General features: G+C 41.0%; 1 protein-coding gene across 8 annotated transcripts in view; it reads left to right on the top strand.

Moving 5' to 3' along the window:
- The first annotated feature begins 306 nt into the window (after nt 1–306).
- Nucleotides 307–16,162, top strand: part of LOC119917560 (regulating synaptic membrane exocytosis protein 1-like) — a 98,862-nt gene continuing 83,006 nt past the window's right edge. For all 8 annotated transcript variants that reach the window (XM_038737936.1, XM_038737938.1, XM_038737937.1 and 5 more), the window contains exons 1-2: nt 307–478; nt 4,931–5,005. In XM_038737936.1, coding sequence (XP_038593864.1) covers nt 318–478; nt 4,931–5,005 — 236 coding nt within the window. In that variant the 5' untranslated portion in view covers nt 307–317. The remainder of the gene's footprint in view (nt 479–4,930; nt 5,006–16,162) is intronic.

Below are 16,162 nucleotides of genomic sequence, written 5' to 3'. Positions count from 1 at the left end.
GAAGGAGAGGCTGATAACGGCAACCGGGAACCGAAGCGCTACCACCACCACCGTCACCGCTGCTACTACTACCGGAGCTAGCACCGACACCGCTGCTGCTGCTGCTGCCGCCGCCGCCGCCCTGGGTGCCCCCCGCCACCGCCATGGGAACTCCGCATCAGTCGCTCCAACCGCCGCTTTTTCTGTGGGCCATGTCGTGATCCGTGGGCTCCGCCAGCGGGTTTCCCATCCGTGATCCCGACCGAGGCGAGGAGGAGGAAGAGGAGGAGGAGGAGGAGGGGGAGGAGGAGGGAGGGAAGGTGGTGGTGGTGGGGAAGATGTTCGCCTCGGTGGGCCCTCGGGGCGGCCCGCGCCCACCCGTGGCCCCGACCATCCCGGAGCCGGACCTGAGCCATCTGACGGAGGATGAGAGGAAGATCATCATGGCTGTGCTGGCTCGGCAACGGGAGGAGGAGGCGAAGGAGGAGGCCATGTTAAAGTAAGAGATAGAGAGGAGAAAGATAGAGAGAGAGAGTGAGGGAGTGTGTGTGTGTGTGTGTTTGTGTGCCTGTGCGTGTGCGTGTGTGAGAGAGACTGGGCTTGGGCTATTTCCGTTCTGAAGTCCATCCACCTCTGTTCTCTCTTATGGATGAAATGTTGGATGTGAATGTTTCAGCATCACTCCACTCTATCTGTCCATGCATGCATGTCTATGTGTGTGTGTGTGTGTGTGTGTGTGTGTGTGTGTGTGTGTCTACATCATACAGGTACCACCACACAGAACTCACTCACTCACAGGCCCACAGCTGTGTGGAAGAGAAAGCATGCATGGGCCAGTGTGGACCAAGTGCACGTCCAGTTTGCAGTCTCTCACTGCTCCTGTGAGAAGGCTCAGCGAGTGTGGAGCTGGTGGGTCAGGTGGAACTTGCTCAGGAGGGAGAAAGAAGAGGATGGTGGGAGGATGAAGCGGCGTGCCCCTTCATCAGCAGCGCCACACTCCCCTCATATGAGAAATAAGAACTCTTTTCTCATCTGCACTTGTCTCCCTAACATCATCATTAACACCAATGCCTTAGTCAAGTGGCAAATATTTGGACTTCCTCTGAAGTATTTTATTTATGGATGCAGCAGGAAATTGCAGAAGTCTCACTGAAGCCTGGCATTGAGAGTAGTAAGAGTAAAACCCTCCCTGTTGGCTTTTATCTGTGCAGCATCCATCTCAACAGCTGCTGTTCTCAGCTCTGGGGTGCGGTTGAGCCTTTCCCAGCCGTATGCACTGTATGTAGGCCAGTGCTCTTGCAACAGACATCACACAGGCTGTTATAGAACCAGTAGGCCTATAACGGGGGGGGGGGGGGGGGGGAAGGTGCCTGTGCCATGTCATTTTGAATCAAGAGTGTCTTACATTCACTGTGTGAGTCCGCCTCCTCCTCCTCTTTACCACTACCATACATGCATGGAGAAAAGTCTCCAGATTTATTTGCCACTGCGATCGGTGCAGAACCCACATCCACCCGCTTTCCTCCAGGACCGGAAAATGCATCAAGTTGAAACGATGCCTTTGTCATGTTTTCTGCCTGGTCTGCATGGAGCTGCATGCATAGATGGGCAGATGAAAAGATAGACCGACCCACCTAAGCGAGGCGCTCCTCAAGCTTTACGTCTCCTGTTCTATTTTAAGCCCTCTGTGCGGACTGATAGCCCAGCACGGGAACGACGATCGATTCATTGCATCTAAAGAAGGAAATGTCCAATATATATCTCCGGCTCTAAGTGGCTATGCATCATTTTCAGTATTGTATTGGAAGCCGTGGATTCAGTCATGTCATACTGCAAATAAAGCAGGCTGTCAGCGCATACATGTCTTAAACTATATTGGCATTAGCACAGTTTCCTCTCATCGCTGTTTGGATAGAGACTGCCATAGCAAAGCGGTGTGTGTGTGTGTGTGTGTGTGTCTTGGGTCTGCACTGAAAAGCTGCACTGGTTGACTAATACATGCATGGTGAGTGTACTAGCAGTAGGGCAGTGTGGGTTGTAATGCAGAGAGGAGTGAACACACTACTCTTATGAGCATTTTAAGATATACTCACTTTCAGTCTTCTTGCTTTTAAAGCAAATAGGATCACAGTACACATCAGCAGAACTCCCTGCAGAGCAACACTGATGTAATGTTAGATACACTGTGGGTAAATAATGATGCTCTGTCAATAATTATCATCAGGTTAACTGGTTAATAAATAAATTATGAGGTTAATAAAAATGAATTTCATTTACAGAAAGAAAGACGGATAAACTATAAATGATAGTTAACATTTGCTGCATTCCTGCACCTTCTTTAGCCGCCTAAATTCCAGTTACATAAATGGAAATGTAAAGTACAGGAACATATAACAGTAAGCTCCTGCCTACAGCCAAATAACAAATCAATGAGTAGCATTCCCTCACTGTATTCCAAACATACAAATTCACCTTTGGGTATCTTTAAGTATGTGCATTTTGTTGATACAACCAAGCACAAGTCATCAAATTTATTGACAGGTTAGCAGGAAGGAAAGGCCTTTTTACTGCACTGAACTGACGAAACCATGGAAGTAAATTCTTGCATTGCACTGCGATCCCTTCATGTCAGTATTAGCCTTACTAAACACGGCTCAAATTGATCATTTAGAGCTAGTATATATATGTCAGTGTGCTCATCAAAGGTAGAGACAAGTGACAGACTTATCGAAGATGTAAAATGTAAGTATGAGATTTGTATGAAAAATGTTACGTAGGTGTGTGCTGTCTGGACGTATGCTTGCATCACTTTTTTTATGGACGGGATAAGCACGTTGTACTATATCTATATTTTTGTCATAATTTATGTGTTGTACTCTCTATTTGAAATATTTTAGCTGTGCTGGCCTACCTATGATGCATAATACTGATTCAATAATATCAATATTGTTATCTGATATTTAGAAAAAGTAAGATTTCAGCAGTTATAGTAGTTTCCAGAGAGCTGTAAAAACATCTCAGAAAATCATGCAAAACAACTTAAAGTCAGACTTTTTCTTATGGAAAAAAAAAATCTAACCTTAAATGACAATAAAGACCATACCACTGGGGATGCAGTAATCCCCACCTGATACGGTTTCCGATACCTCATTCAGGGAATCTGCAGATCCACTATCCAACACTAGCACTGTTTTTTTCCTTAAATTATATTACATGCTTGTGGAACTGATTGGGGTAATTTTTATGTAAGGTAACATGAGTCCAAGGATTGCTCTACACTAAAAATTGAATTGACAGCCTGTCGTGAATGTATTTTACAATGGAATAATGACATTGCCAAAAATGGTTGGTTTAATGTGGATCAGTTTAATGAGGACACTATTGATGTTGATAGCAATACATTGGATCATCCAGGAACTACAAATCATATAGATTTGAGATTGGATCTCAGCCAAACATTTTGGAAACTACGCTACAATATTGTAGATATTTGAACGCTTTTTCTGTGCAATTTCAGACATTCACTGGCTACCATTCATACAATATTTAATACAAAATTTAAATCTCTTGAGCAAGCTCTTAAAAGTTGCTAGAATTCTGTAATCCATCACAGTGACGTCTAGTTATGTTTGTCTAAGTAATGTTATCATTATAGGGTTACACAGTGCAGACTTTTCATATCAATCTGCACTTCAGCTGCACTGCCATGATGTCAAAAGAATGCGTTCTTGATGTTCAGCATGATGGATTACACAAGCAAGCAAGTTTGAAGAGTTTGCTAATTGATACCAAAATGTGTTGCACACGTCTGAAAATGTCAGCAAACATGTAGAGTATTCATGACTGACCCACTGCAAACACACTGGTATGGTCCTTTAATCTTGCATCCAGTCACCAAACTCCAGTAAGCTCAAACCTAAACGTAATTTAAAGATGAAAAATGTAGCATTAGTACGTCCACAGTATCCTTTACATGTGTAACCCAAATCAACGTCAATCCCTACTTATTTAAAAAAATTCAGTACAGAAAAGGATGGTTATAACTATGAGGCACAAAGAGATCTAACTATTCCCGATGTGCAAAAAGTATCTCATAATGAGAGGGGTACCCACAGTATTGACGATGAAAAGGCATGTCTTCTGTTTTAGACAGCGTGGGTGTTGGCGGGGATTTCTCTCTTGAGTTTCCTCTGTGATCAGACTGATCAGAGCTCACTGTTCATGTTTATGGATGAGATGGTTTTGAATCACGCTGTGAATGTGTCAATGGTCGTATTGAAAACATGTCATTGCTGGGTAAGGCCTGTCATCGCTGCCTAAAGGTATCTCCAACACTGCAATGACAGTCTTAATGAGCATTCTTACCAGTTTAGACTGAATTTGGAGCATTTGCTTTTTTGGTTTGCTTAGTGTGTGCAATGTCATTTGAACTCGTGTTGGTCGGGTGACACAAAATAGCTGTACCGAGATAGCCAAAAATGCAAGATTCTATGCTTTGAAAACAGAAGTTATTAGGAAATCCATTAGGAGTGACAACATAATCAGAACTAACTAGGTTAAACAACCCTAAAACACACGGTTTTATGAGGATACGAAGGCAAATATTCACATTTGAAAGCTAGCAGTTACAGTAGGCTACTCACAGGAAAGCCCATGCAGCATAACAAATTAATCCAGGGCTGTCTGCAATCTGGACTGATGCTCATATTCATCTATTTTATGAACACAAAAGAAGAACAGTTCAGCCTGTTATACTGGTTTGCATGATCACAGGCAAAGTCTCTCCAAAAAACCTGACTTCCCTTAGCAAGCCATTGAAAATTGGGAGGGAGTTTTTAAATATGTAAATAAACTAAATACAGAAACAAAGCAAAGTTAACTCAAACGAAAGATAGAAAGTTAACAGTGGAGTTTTGTGCTAACAGCATTTTCCTAACTTCGTGTGTTTCAGAGAAGAGAAGCCTATCCAAGCAAGAACGGTGAACCTGGTTGGTCAGAAAAAACCTCCGCAGCAAAACGACGTCCGGTGAGTGGCAACAGCTGTTATTCAAGCACCAACTCAATTTCATCCAGTCAATATGGAATTTTAAACTGGCCTAAAATTAGTTTAAAATGGGTCTTAATATTTGTTTTGCACAAGTTTAACGTCACTTTAACCCAGTAGCCCTAAACCTCCAATCAAGAGCTGTTTCTTTGCCTAGCATTCATGTTTTGTTGTGAAATTATACACAGTATAAAAGATAAACTCACGCTATTATCACGCATTATTTGTATGGTACACTGAGTTGAATGACATTGCACAGGCACCTCATTCAGACTTTTTGAGTTAAATTTAGGAAATATGCCTTTGTTAGTGTTACTGAAAATATGTATGTCTCAGCAAGCCGTATACTGTTGAGTGACTTTATATCCTGTCAAACACGCTAAAAGCCAAGTTGCTGCCTGTCATCTATCAGACACCAACTTTATAGCTTCCGCTGTAAAGATGGACAGTGTCCATGTCCAGATCTTATTGAGTCATTAGAGACTATAGCTGATGTTGTCGTTGCTTCCTCTATGGAATTGCTGGCTCAGGCTGGATTCAGACTGGATTCACTTAGATTGACCAACATAGTGAATCAGTAACCAGTTCTATTTGCCTATAGCAAAGCCAAGCTTACGTAATATAAGTCATATTCTTTCAAATGTGTCTGAAATATTCTTATCGGCCATTTGAGTCTGCTGTTCTTTGGTCCTAGGACACATGATATTCAGTCAACTTTTATCTCCATCGCTTTGATGAATATGTGGAGATGGGAGTCAAGCTCCGGTCACACCAGGAAGTAGCACAGTGGGGTTCATGTGCACATCCTTGTGGAACAGGCGTTGCTGGAAGCTTGTGACCACTTGCAGTGTTAGCTGGCAAATCTCTGTGGTAGGCGAGCTAACCACTAGCCAGCCAGGAGCGTGCTAGCCCTAGTCAGTCACAACCGCTGTCCATGCTAGCTGGCTGTTTGCTTCATTGGTCGCTAGCCAGACATAAAAGCTTATTCAAGAGACGTAGCTATTTGTATCATTGATTCTCTGTCCTGTCTAAAAACCATGACTCTTGTGGAGCATTATATAATCTTACGAGCAAGGTTATGGATGAAGCAGCGATTGCAATTGGTCAACAGTGCAAGTTCACTAAAGTTGCACTTGTCATGAAAGATTTGTGGCAGAGTTTAGCTGTTAAATGCTGGTGTAAACAAACATGACTTTATATTTCATTTAAAGTGTTTTTCTTACTCTATAGGTGAGCTACAGCAAGCTAAACAGCTGTCAACAGAGACTACTGCACAGTGAGCTAGCCAAATGTTTTCATAGCTCACACACAAGTTATTTTGACTGACATTGAGGTTATTGTTAAAAATGAAAATAAATAAATAAACGTCCTATGCAAATTACCATATGGAAATAAACTTTCAACGTTGGCAGTGCCAACGTCTTTACTTCTATATTCCTCTAAGCCTGTAAATCGTGGAACGCTTTTATCCCTTTGCAAGCTTGGAAACTAAAATCATACTGAGGTGGTTAGAGGTTAGCTTTCGCTGAACTAACGCCTCCCATCTCATCTCCAATTAGTGGGGATTGGATGCTTGATGGGTTGGTCTGGATCAACTCAGTGATCATCTGTCCTTCACCGCTGTGTGTGTGTGTGTGTGTGCGTGTGTGTAAAGTCTGGTTATTTGATCAGTGGTTGTTAATATAGACTTGAATTGGAAATGTTACTTGAAACAGACTCTGTCGTTTTCACTCTTTGATGTTATATGAGCATCTCAGTCCCCGTTGGCTTATTTGCACGTTGAAATGCGAGTTTCCGTGTATTTCTTTTCGCAGTGACTTCTGCAGCCAGTAATGTATTTTTTCTGCCACACAATGATCAAAGGATAAAGCTACAGTGTGCGCTGAATGTGTGTGTTGGAGTGTGTGTGTGTCTCTGTGTGTTGCTGGATCAGAGAGTGAGGTGGGATTACAGAGTATGTCAGCTGGAGCACATCTGCTTCTCTGAGGAATCCCACAATATGGCCCCCATTTATAACATTATACAATCTGTGCCTTTCCGGTCAGTATTCCCCACATTATTCACAAGACATTAAAGTGACAGTATTCCAACAGTATTCCTTCTGCCAGGACCATTGAACTGGGACAGAGATAATGTCTTCTCTATAAAGTTATTTTAATGCAAACTACACCAAACTAGGACACTTGTAGATCTCTTTGTGAATTGTGATTTTGGGCTATAGAAATGAAATTGACTTGACTTGACTCAGTTACCCGGCATTTGGACTGAAAACAGTACTGTGTTAAAAATATTCAAAGGCAGGTTGGAACCTGGTGGTTCAGGCATGGCTCATCTGTTACCCCAGCGTTGCTAATGCAGCCGTAGCCCATGTCTGGCATGCATAAGCACACAGTATAATTAATAGGTGAAAGTAGAGTTAGCCTATGGACATTATTGTCATTGGTTAGCTTTTGCACTTACACTTTGTCAGTGATTATAGCTAAATATGTTTTGATTGACATTTTTAAGCACTATCCACTATGATGGATAAATTAGTTTTGCCAAATTAACACATAAATTAAATCTATAATAGTAGTAGTAAAAAAAAAAAAAAAGTAAAAATCAGTCTTCTAGAAACAAAATTACTAGTTTCATGTTAGCGTGGTTGTTGTCTTGATTATTTGATAAGAAATGCTAAGTAGTTGGATAGCTAACAGCAAGAAACTGTAAATTCAAAAGAGCTGTTTTTCAATCTTAAATTGGTTACTTTCAGCACATTCAAACTAAAGAACAAAGATTATGCGGCATCCAGTGCGTTATTTGTGAAGTTTTAACAACTACCTGGTACTTTACTGACCAGGGGTGCGTTTTCCCAAAAGCATCGTGGCTAACTACGGTAGCAACTTCCGTGGTTGGGTTTCCTAAAACCCTAGTTCAAACTACGGAGGTAACTACGTTGGTAACTTTCATGGTAAGAACCATCGTTAAGCAAAGCCAGTGTTTCCTGAAACTGCAGTTCCGACGAACGTTCGCAACCACTGTTGTTAAGTAGTGTATAGTTCGAACTACAGCTCCTGACCTGTGGTTAGAAGTTTAGTGCATGGTGACTACGTCATAGATGGTGAAAATGCAGTGTAAAGAGGTGGTTGTAATGTGAGTAAGCAGGAAATGTTCGATAATCTTGCAGTACAAACATCATTTCGTAAAAAGAATTTTTTTGAAAATGTAGTTGTTTGTACTCGTATTGAATTTGGCAGGTCACGGTAGGGTTGCATCGATTAGGGGCTAATAGTGTAGACCATCTCCAAACAGCAGGTGATTTCTCACAGATTACCCACCGGTTCACAATTACTTAATTTACTACATGAGTCACCCGAAAGTAAAAGGAGAAAGCAGAACATGAGAAAGACAAGTCTTTTAATATTTCCTTCATGTGTAGTGCGTACATTTCTAGGCTATGGAGAAGATGGGTGTTCTCTACTCTTCCTTACAAACAAAGGGACAGCATATCTTTATGGTAAAGAACTTTAAAAGAACTCATGGGTTTCAGACCCATGTCTGTTTATGCAACAGATTACACTTTCAAGCTCACCCATCTCTCACACTGAGCTATTCTCAAGCCTTGATGGGCATAGTCGGTCCAGGTATTCATAATAGTGTTAAAGTGTTCAAAAGAAGCTTTGCAGATTGGACCTATTTTAATAAATGTTTTGCAGTTGCTAATAGTTCTTCATTTTGTCTTCAGTGAAGAAATATTGCTATTTCTATAAAAAGTTATAGGCTAAATAAAATATTTAGGTTATATTATATTGTTGATTTTATTAATATTATTGTTTTTCTTGTTATTACTGGCAGCCTACATGACTACAATATGAAAAGCCAAAATAAAAATTTTGTACAATAATGTAACTTAATATCGGTCATATTTACGAATAATATCAAAGTTTGAGATTTTTGTAAGTTTCCGGCTGTGAAAGTCACACCAAGCACATCTGTAAACATTATAGTTCCAACTATGTTGTTTCAAACTAACATGGTTCAAACCATGGCACCAACAAGGTACGACAGTTTTGGGAAACGGACGTACTTCAGATGTTGGTTAGTTTAACAATGCATCATGCCAAGATAGATCAATGCTACCTTCCGTCGTTGTACAGGAAACACACCCCAGGTAAGATTAGCATTGTCAGCTGGAAATGTGCATACTGATAAACAATTACTGTTACTAAATATCAGCATAAAGTACATCTCATAAGAGAACGTTGTCAATTCCTATACTCATTTAAGTAAGTAAAAGGTCCTGGAAACCCTGGATGGCAGACATCAACTGTTCGTTGTGTACTTAAGGCATAATGTTTACTCTCAGAATTACTATAACGTCTGTAAGAAATAAAGTGGGAAGAGAAACCTGGCTCCTGATGCGCAGTTCCTGCCAAACATTTGTCAGGTTGATCGGCTCAGTAGAGACAGAACAGACTTCTGTCAGACTTCGGCAATCTGAAAGCACTGTAAGAGAAAATGGCTGGTTTAAAACTTGGCTACTGTGTATATTTAAGTTAATTTATTGGGATTTTTAAAGGCCAGGAGTTTCTGTAGGGTCTGTAGGGAACACGTAAGCCTTCACTTGTACTTCATTGCCATATATATATATATATATATATATATATATACACACACACACACACAATGTATATACTGACTATCTATGTGTAAATAAAACCTGTGAAATTAGTAAGGGTGTTTACACTTTACATCACTAAATGTGATTGGCCTGTTGTCCCCTGATAACAGGATACCATGGCGACGACCCAGCAGCCCCGTAGTAACCTCGTTGACCCCTGGGATTGGCGAGGAGTCACTTCCTCACTTCCTTCAGGGATTTGCTGTTATCTTGGTCTTCTCATGCGTCTCTGCTCCAGTGGAGACCACGGAGGGACTTGACACACTCTCAGTTACATTTCTGTTTTGTTTCTGTTTTTGTATAGAAATGGAATTGTATGATTCGATGGTATGAACGTTTTACGGTCTCACAGTGTAGAGGATTGATGCAGAGGTACACGTTTATATTGTTTATATAAATGGGTGAACTTACATATATGAAAGAAATACTTCCTTTTAGTAATAATAACATTGTACTCCCCAAGTGAATTGGTGAAATTTGGGAACACAGCGATATCGTATTGAAGTCTGATGGAACAAACAAGAGCGGTCAGGCAGCCACAGAGATTTTAAACAAATCCCCAGGTCGGCCAGACTTATTTGGAAGAGAAAACAAAGGTGAATGCTAAAATAAATATCTGTGGTAAACACCATCCGACCACGTCTAAAAGCAAAAAGTGCTAGTCCACTAGCCCAGGAGATTTAGACTGCCGAGAGGAGGAGGTTTTAAGGCCCTAGGCGTGCGACCCAGCTGGTGATGCTGCCTGGTAGCGGGGCCGTGACTGAGCCCCAAAACCGGAGCTGGGTGAGGGGGCAGTGGAACTGTGCTATACCTGTTCTGAAAGGCCACACTCAAGGGCAGGGCAAAAAACCTGCCATCATAGCCTGTTCCTGGCTGAATCACAGCGGCTCCCTGAGCTCTCTCCAAGGACTTTTGCGTGACGTTGTAGCCTCTGTGCAATGAATAATGAAAAACACATATACATACATACACAAACATTCTGGTTTACCTTTGACCTACAGTATACACCAAAAAAAAAACCCAGTGTTTCTATGGAGTGCTCACCTTTTGTTTCACCGTTAAAAAAGGAAGTTTATATATTTGGCTGCTTGTTTCTTGCCCTGTCAGATTTCATTATAGCAATGTTACCATTTGTTCCAGGATCTCAGCAATTACGTTGGCGACTACGCTTTTATCTACCTAACCACAGCTACGAAAAAAACATCAGCTCAACTCATGGATGCACTGTGTCATTGATGTCAAGCACGCTGCAGTTTCTGACTACACCGTTCCCAAACAGCTCTTTGCAAGAGCTTTTTATTTTTTTTTTCCTATTGTATAAATAGGAAAAAAATTGGTATTTGAAAAAAATTTAAAAAATTGGTAATTTATGTCCACAAACTCAGTTGGCTTGTTATTGTATCTCACTTCTGCTTTTCTTTTGAAATAACTGAAATTCTGCATTCCGCCTTCTTGGTTTGCATGAAAAATGGGCAGGTAATAAAAGGCCCTACTCTTAGAGGTTTGCTGACCAGGTGCAAAGCAAGCATACATTTTCTTGCTAGAATTTAAGAGGATGCCAGTATTGGACAAACATGCCATTTGGGAGCAATGATTAAAACAATCTGAAACATTCCTTGACATGTCTTCTTTCCAAATCACACAAATAATTGGTGTGTGCATTAAAATAAATCAGTGAGCCAGCTGAAGGGAGTGTACCTCCTCGTCAAAGCTGTATGCTGCTGTACACGGGAATGTGTGAATACGCTCTAAGTGTGTGAATTTGATTGTTTCTGTTGTTGAGGAGTATTATATGTGTGTGCATGCATGCTGTGTGTGCCTGTGTATATATACATTCTGTGTATATGTGTGTTTGTGCTGCCTGGCTGTGTATGGCGTTGCCAGGCCATATGGAGCACTGTCTGGGGAGCACACTACCCACTTAGCTCTGCTGTTGGCTCTGGTGCTCACTCCATCTGTCCCTCCTCTCTCTCTCTTTCATCCATCCCACCCTCACTTTCTGTCTCACTCTCTCTTTTTTCAACTTATCTTTTGTTCTATCTATCTTTAATTTTTTATTTCTTAGAGCTTGGTCTCTTCTTCCCTTTCCCTAAATATCCCTCCTTCCCTGCCCTTCAGTCTTCTACACTCTGCTTTATCTTGTCTTAAACGTAAGCCAAAATGGTCTTCTTTAGGTATTTGTCCAATACCAAGTGTGTGTGTGTGTGTGTGTTTGTATGCTAATGCATGCACTTAAGTAATGAGGTGTGTGACAGAGCTAAGTGTTTTCTCAAGCACTCTGCTTCTCACACTTTCTTTCTGCTTGGCGGTAAATGTTATCGTCCTGCAGCTGCTGTGCTCTTGAACATCCACTCAGCTGAGAATGGTGATGAGGTTCAGGCCTTGACCAACACCACAGAGCTGGTGAATGTTGCTGGTCTTTTTATTCAAAGGTCATCTTGGGATTCCGGAGCCGATAATCAATGAAATGGCCAGGGGGGATCAGTTGTTGACGGTTCACTGACAACAAGCGGTAACACAGTACATGTTTCCAGCTAGCCCCCCCGCCCACGTAACCCCAGCCTCCCTACCTCATGCTACAGGTCCTGGAAAAGTCCAGAAAAGTCTTTAATTGTATTAAGCTGAAGGCATCTTGACTATATTCCAGGCATCATTATATTATTTGTAGCATTGTTCATGCAATAGCACATGGTGTGCTCACTGATATTTACCTGAAGTGCATTGGATTCAATTATAAGGGGATTATGAGCCCTGAGCTTGTGAAAAACTATGAACTGGTGATGGTGAGCCTCTTACTGTAGGGCAAACATGAATAATACTCTGGGAGAAAGGCACTACGCTCTCCCTTAAGAAGGTCTGATGTGAAACTATGAATTACAGGAAATTGCAGTACAGAAATGGCAAAGATATGTCTGACGGACAATGTCGGCATTATGAAGTTTGTCCACTAGAGAGCACTGAAATGTTTCACTCATTACATGGTCACAATTACATATTTGGAATTTGTAACAACACATTTAAGTGATTACCATAAAAATGAATACATTGCATGTGTAAATGTGTAAATCAGCTCATATATCATTGTCAGATTTTATTATTCTCCACATTATCATCAGTTGGGCTCTAATCACTTCACTAAATGCACTGCCAGGAGTCTTCCAAGATTCTGTTACTATTGGTCTGTTAGGTCTTAAAATGTCTTGCTCACTGACACTTGCAGATGACCTGATCATGTACTGATGTGCTTATACTGGGTCTTTGTGGGAAGTCTCTGTTTCTATCTAGTGTTGTGTTGTGTTGTAGCAGACTAACTGTGTTTGTGTGGCACCTCAGTCACTGACTGTTCCTAAAACTTATCCGGGATGCCAGTTCTTTCATTTTGAAATCTTGAAGCCTCTGGGTACTCACTTATGTTCAAATTAAAATGACTTTGTGTTCAGTCCGACCACACAGCTTACATTGCATTTAAGTCACTTCCATTAAAAATTCAAACTGCTGTTTAATGTCAAGATCAAATCTAGTATTTGATCTGTTCAAATTCAGATTTCATAGTGTATGCTGTAATTGTAAGAGGCTGTTGCCTTTGCTAACGCAAAATAGAGAAAACTAGTGAGCTGTGCTGAAAGGATAACCATGACACTGTTTGCCTCCGTAGTTGGAAAAATCGTAAAAGTAAAGCTGTTTGCTGACGTTGTTAAACACAACCGCTGTACAGTAGCATTATTGTCAACTGAAGCAGCAGAGGCACCTCGTCTGAATTAATGTGATCAATGTTTTACATGTTAGTTCTAATTAATTTAAACATGATTTTTTTTTTTTGCAATCATGATCCAAATTGTCCTTGGATGGCTGCACATCTTCCTGCACGCCTGAATCAACTGAGCGGGGCCAGCTCAGAAAAAACAAGCCGGCATTTGGAACATATATAATACTGAGGACAGAAAAGGGTTATTTTAGCCAACAAAATAACAAATGGCAGTGGTGTAATGTTTAGGGCTGCCCCCTAATAGTCAACAAAACTCCATTCAGGAGCTGGGCCTTGTCATCAGGACGAAAGTATCAGGGATTGTTGCAACAAGGACCTTTTCTCTTGTAAGACAGAAATCACTCAGCTCAGTTGGTATGCCTATTAGCTCACTCTGCCCAGACTGGGAGCTCGGAGTAACGGGGGAGTGTTGGTGTTTGTTTACACCGCTAGCTCAGGAGTTTGGACCGCTGGGAGGAGGATTTCCATGCCCTGGGCGGGGTACCCAGTGGGTGATGCTGCATGGGAATGGGGCTGGAAATGAGCACCAGAACTGGAGCTGGCAGGCAACGGAACTGGGCTCAGCAGCGAATATGACCGGACCAGGACTGAACACAGCCACAGTGGGTTCAGGCAGGGACAGGAGAGGAGTGAGTTTGTAGCCAGTTAATTTGTAAGTAATGTTATACATTCGCGATGTTAGCTGTTAACTGCATCATGCTAATTCCGCAAGTATTTGTGCTTGTGAAGCTGGAAGTTATTTATTCCTGTGTTTTGAACAATGAGACTTATACTGTGTTGAAATAAAAGAATCAGTCTCCTTGCTGGCTGTTCCAACACTTTCAGCATCTTTAGCACTTTTCCATTAGCATTTAATGGCTGCTCACTTCTGGCCCTTGTTAGGTTTATATTTTAAAGGCTCATTATTACAGTTTTGTATTTCTCTGTAATGTAGCACACAGTTAACAAGGTTACTGATATCATTATCATGGAATTCAACATTTTCTGATGCCTCAAAACTATATATATAAATAATTAAATTAATAATATGCTAGGCAGTAGTGAGCTATCTAATACCTGTGTTGTATGCAAAAACATACACAAAAATTTTGCTTCCAAACGTATGTAAATAGTAGTGTACAAAGCATTCTAAACACTTATGAATCTAATTCAGTCTAATAGACACTATCACTAAGGCCTGAAAAGGTGTCTATTGAATAAAACAGTATGTTCCATTCATGCCTGGGCTCCATTTGTTGAATTGTGTTTGTTCAAAATAAATATGCAAATCAGAACATGTTTCATGTCTGGATGTATTCAGACCAGACTCCCCCTCTGCAAAGCTGCATTCTTAATCATACAGCCTGTCATTTTGTGGCTAATTTTCAACACCAGTTCTTTCAGCCTGAAACCAATTTTTCTTTCTTGGTCATGATTAAAACTTGACTTAAAACGCTCACACCATTTTTGTCAGCTAATCGACCAAAACAGTGTTTTTGTTGACTAAAAATAAAAAGGGTGAGGTTGACTAAATATGACTTCAACCAACATGGACGTTTGATATCATGACTAAATCTGAAAATAGCTGACAAAATGAACACTAATTCAAATTGGTTTTATTTATCCTTTGGGTGAACCTGGATCATAAGCAGAATTACTGGTTAGAAAGGAATGAACATTTTTACCTGTCACAAGCTGTCTCTTCTCTCAATATACAGTGCATAAATGTGCAGGTAGTTAGCTTTCTTAGCTTGTGTTCACTCTTGGAAAGCCTTTTCTCAATTGCTCCATGCTTTATTGTGCTGTAAGTTACCGCTGGAGAGACAGAGACAGGGCAGTGATGATATTAGTTTTGAGAATCACAATGCGTTATATTTAGAGAGACACTCCTGGTAGAAAGATGAGCATCTTTTTAAAAAAGATGGGAGGCACAAGAGTGAGTTAGAAAGAGAGTGAGAAACGGAGAGAGGGAGTGAGTGGTTGGAAACTAAGGCAGTCAGGGAAGAATATCCAGAGAAAAAAAGGAGGATGGGGGAGGTGAGAAGAATAGAGGAGGAAAGTACAGGAGAGAGTTGGTTTGGTGAGCTTCAGTAAGAAGGATCACACATACTTGGGCATGAATCATCACTTTTCTCCTCTGTTGGGATTTCCCAAAACCCTAATCTGTTCTTCTTTAGTATATTTTATAACCAAAACTTTCAATCCCAATGCTTAAAAAAAAAAGACTACATTGCTGGAGACAAATTAGAGCAATCGCTGATGGCAGACAAGATTAATATTACTTTTCTCTCTTATCCAACAAGTCAAATATTATCAAAGACCGGAAGGGAATAAGAGAGAGTGTGATATAAGACAAGGATGGGAGGATAGAAGGAGGGATGGAGGGAGTGGGGGAGGTGCGAGTACAGCCGAGCAGCTCAGCATGGTGAGTTCTCTGACGGAAGTGAGGGAGCGGAAGGGACGGAGGAGGAACAACAGTGCTTGGCACAGATAGAGAAATCTAGAGAGCGAGAGATTCTCCATGTCCCTGCTGCCATATGGTGAGCAGCCAGGCTATAGCACAGCACATATATGCACTAACGGAGAGGTAGGCACAGAAAGTCTAATCAGAAGGTGGAGAAAATCATTTCATTTCATGAAAAAAATTAAGCTTTCTAATTTAAGCAGAATAAACATTTTAACTAAAATATATATTAAAGACAATTATGTCAAGCAGCTAACAACACCAAGGACA

Source organism: Micropterus salmoides, unplaced genomic scaffold (genome assembly GCF_014851395.1).
Source record: "Micropterus salmoides isolate LMB-PRFRI ecotype aquatic unplaced genomic scaffold, ASM1485139v1 Ms_hic_scaffold_22, whole genome shotgun sequence".
NCBI classification, from domain to species: Eukaryota; Metazoa; Chordata; class Actinopteri; order Centrarchiformes; family Centrarchidae; genus Micropterus; species Micropterus salmoides.
The sequence above is the reverse complement of the archived record's forward strand: the minus strand, read 5'-3'. Positions and strand labels throughout refer to the sequence as shown.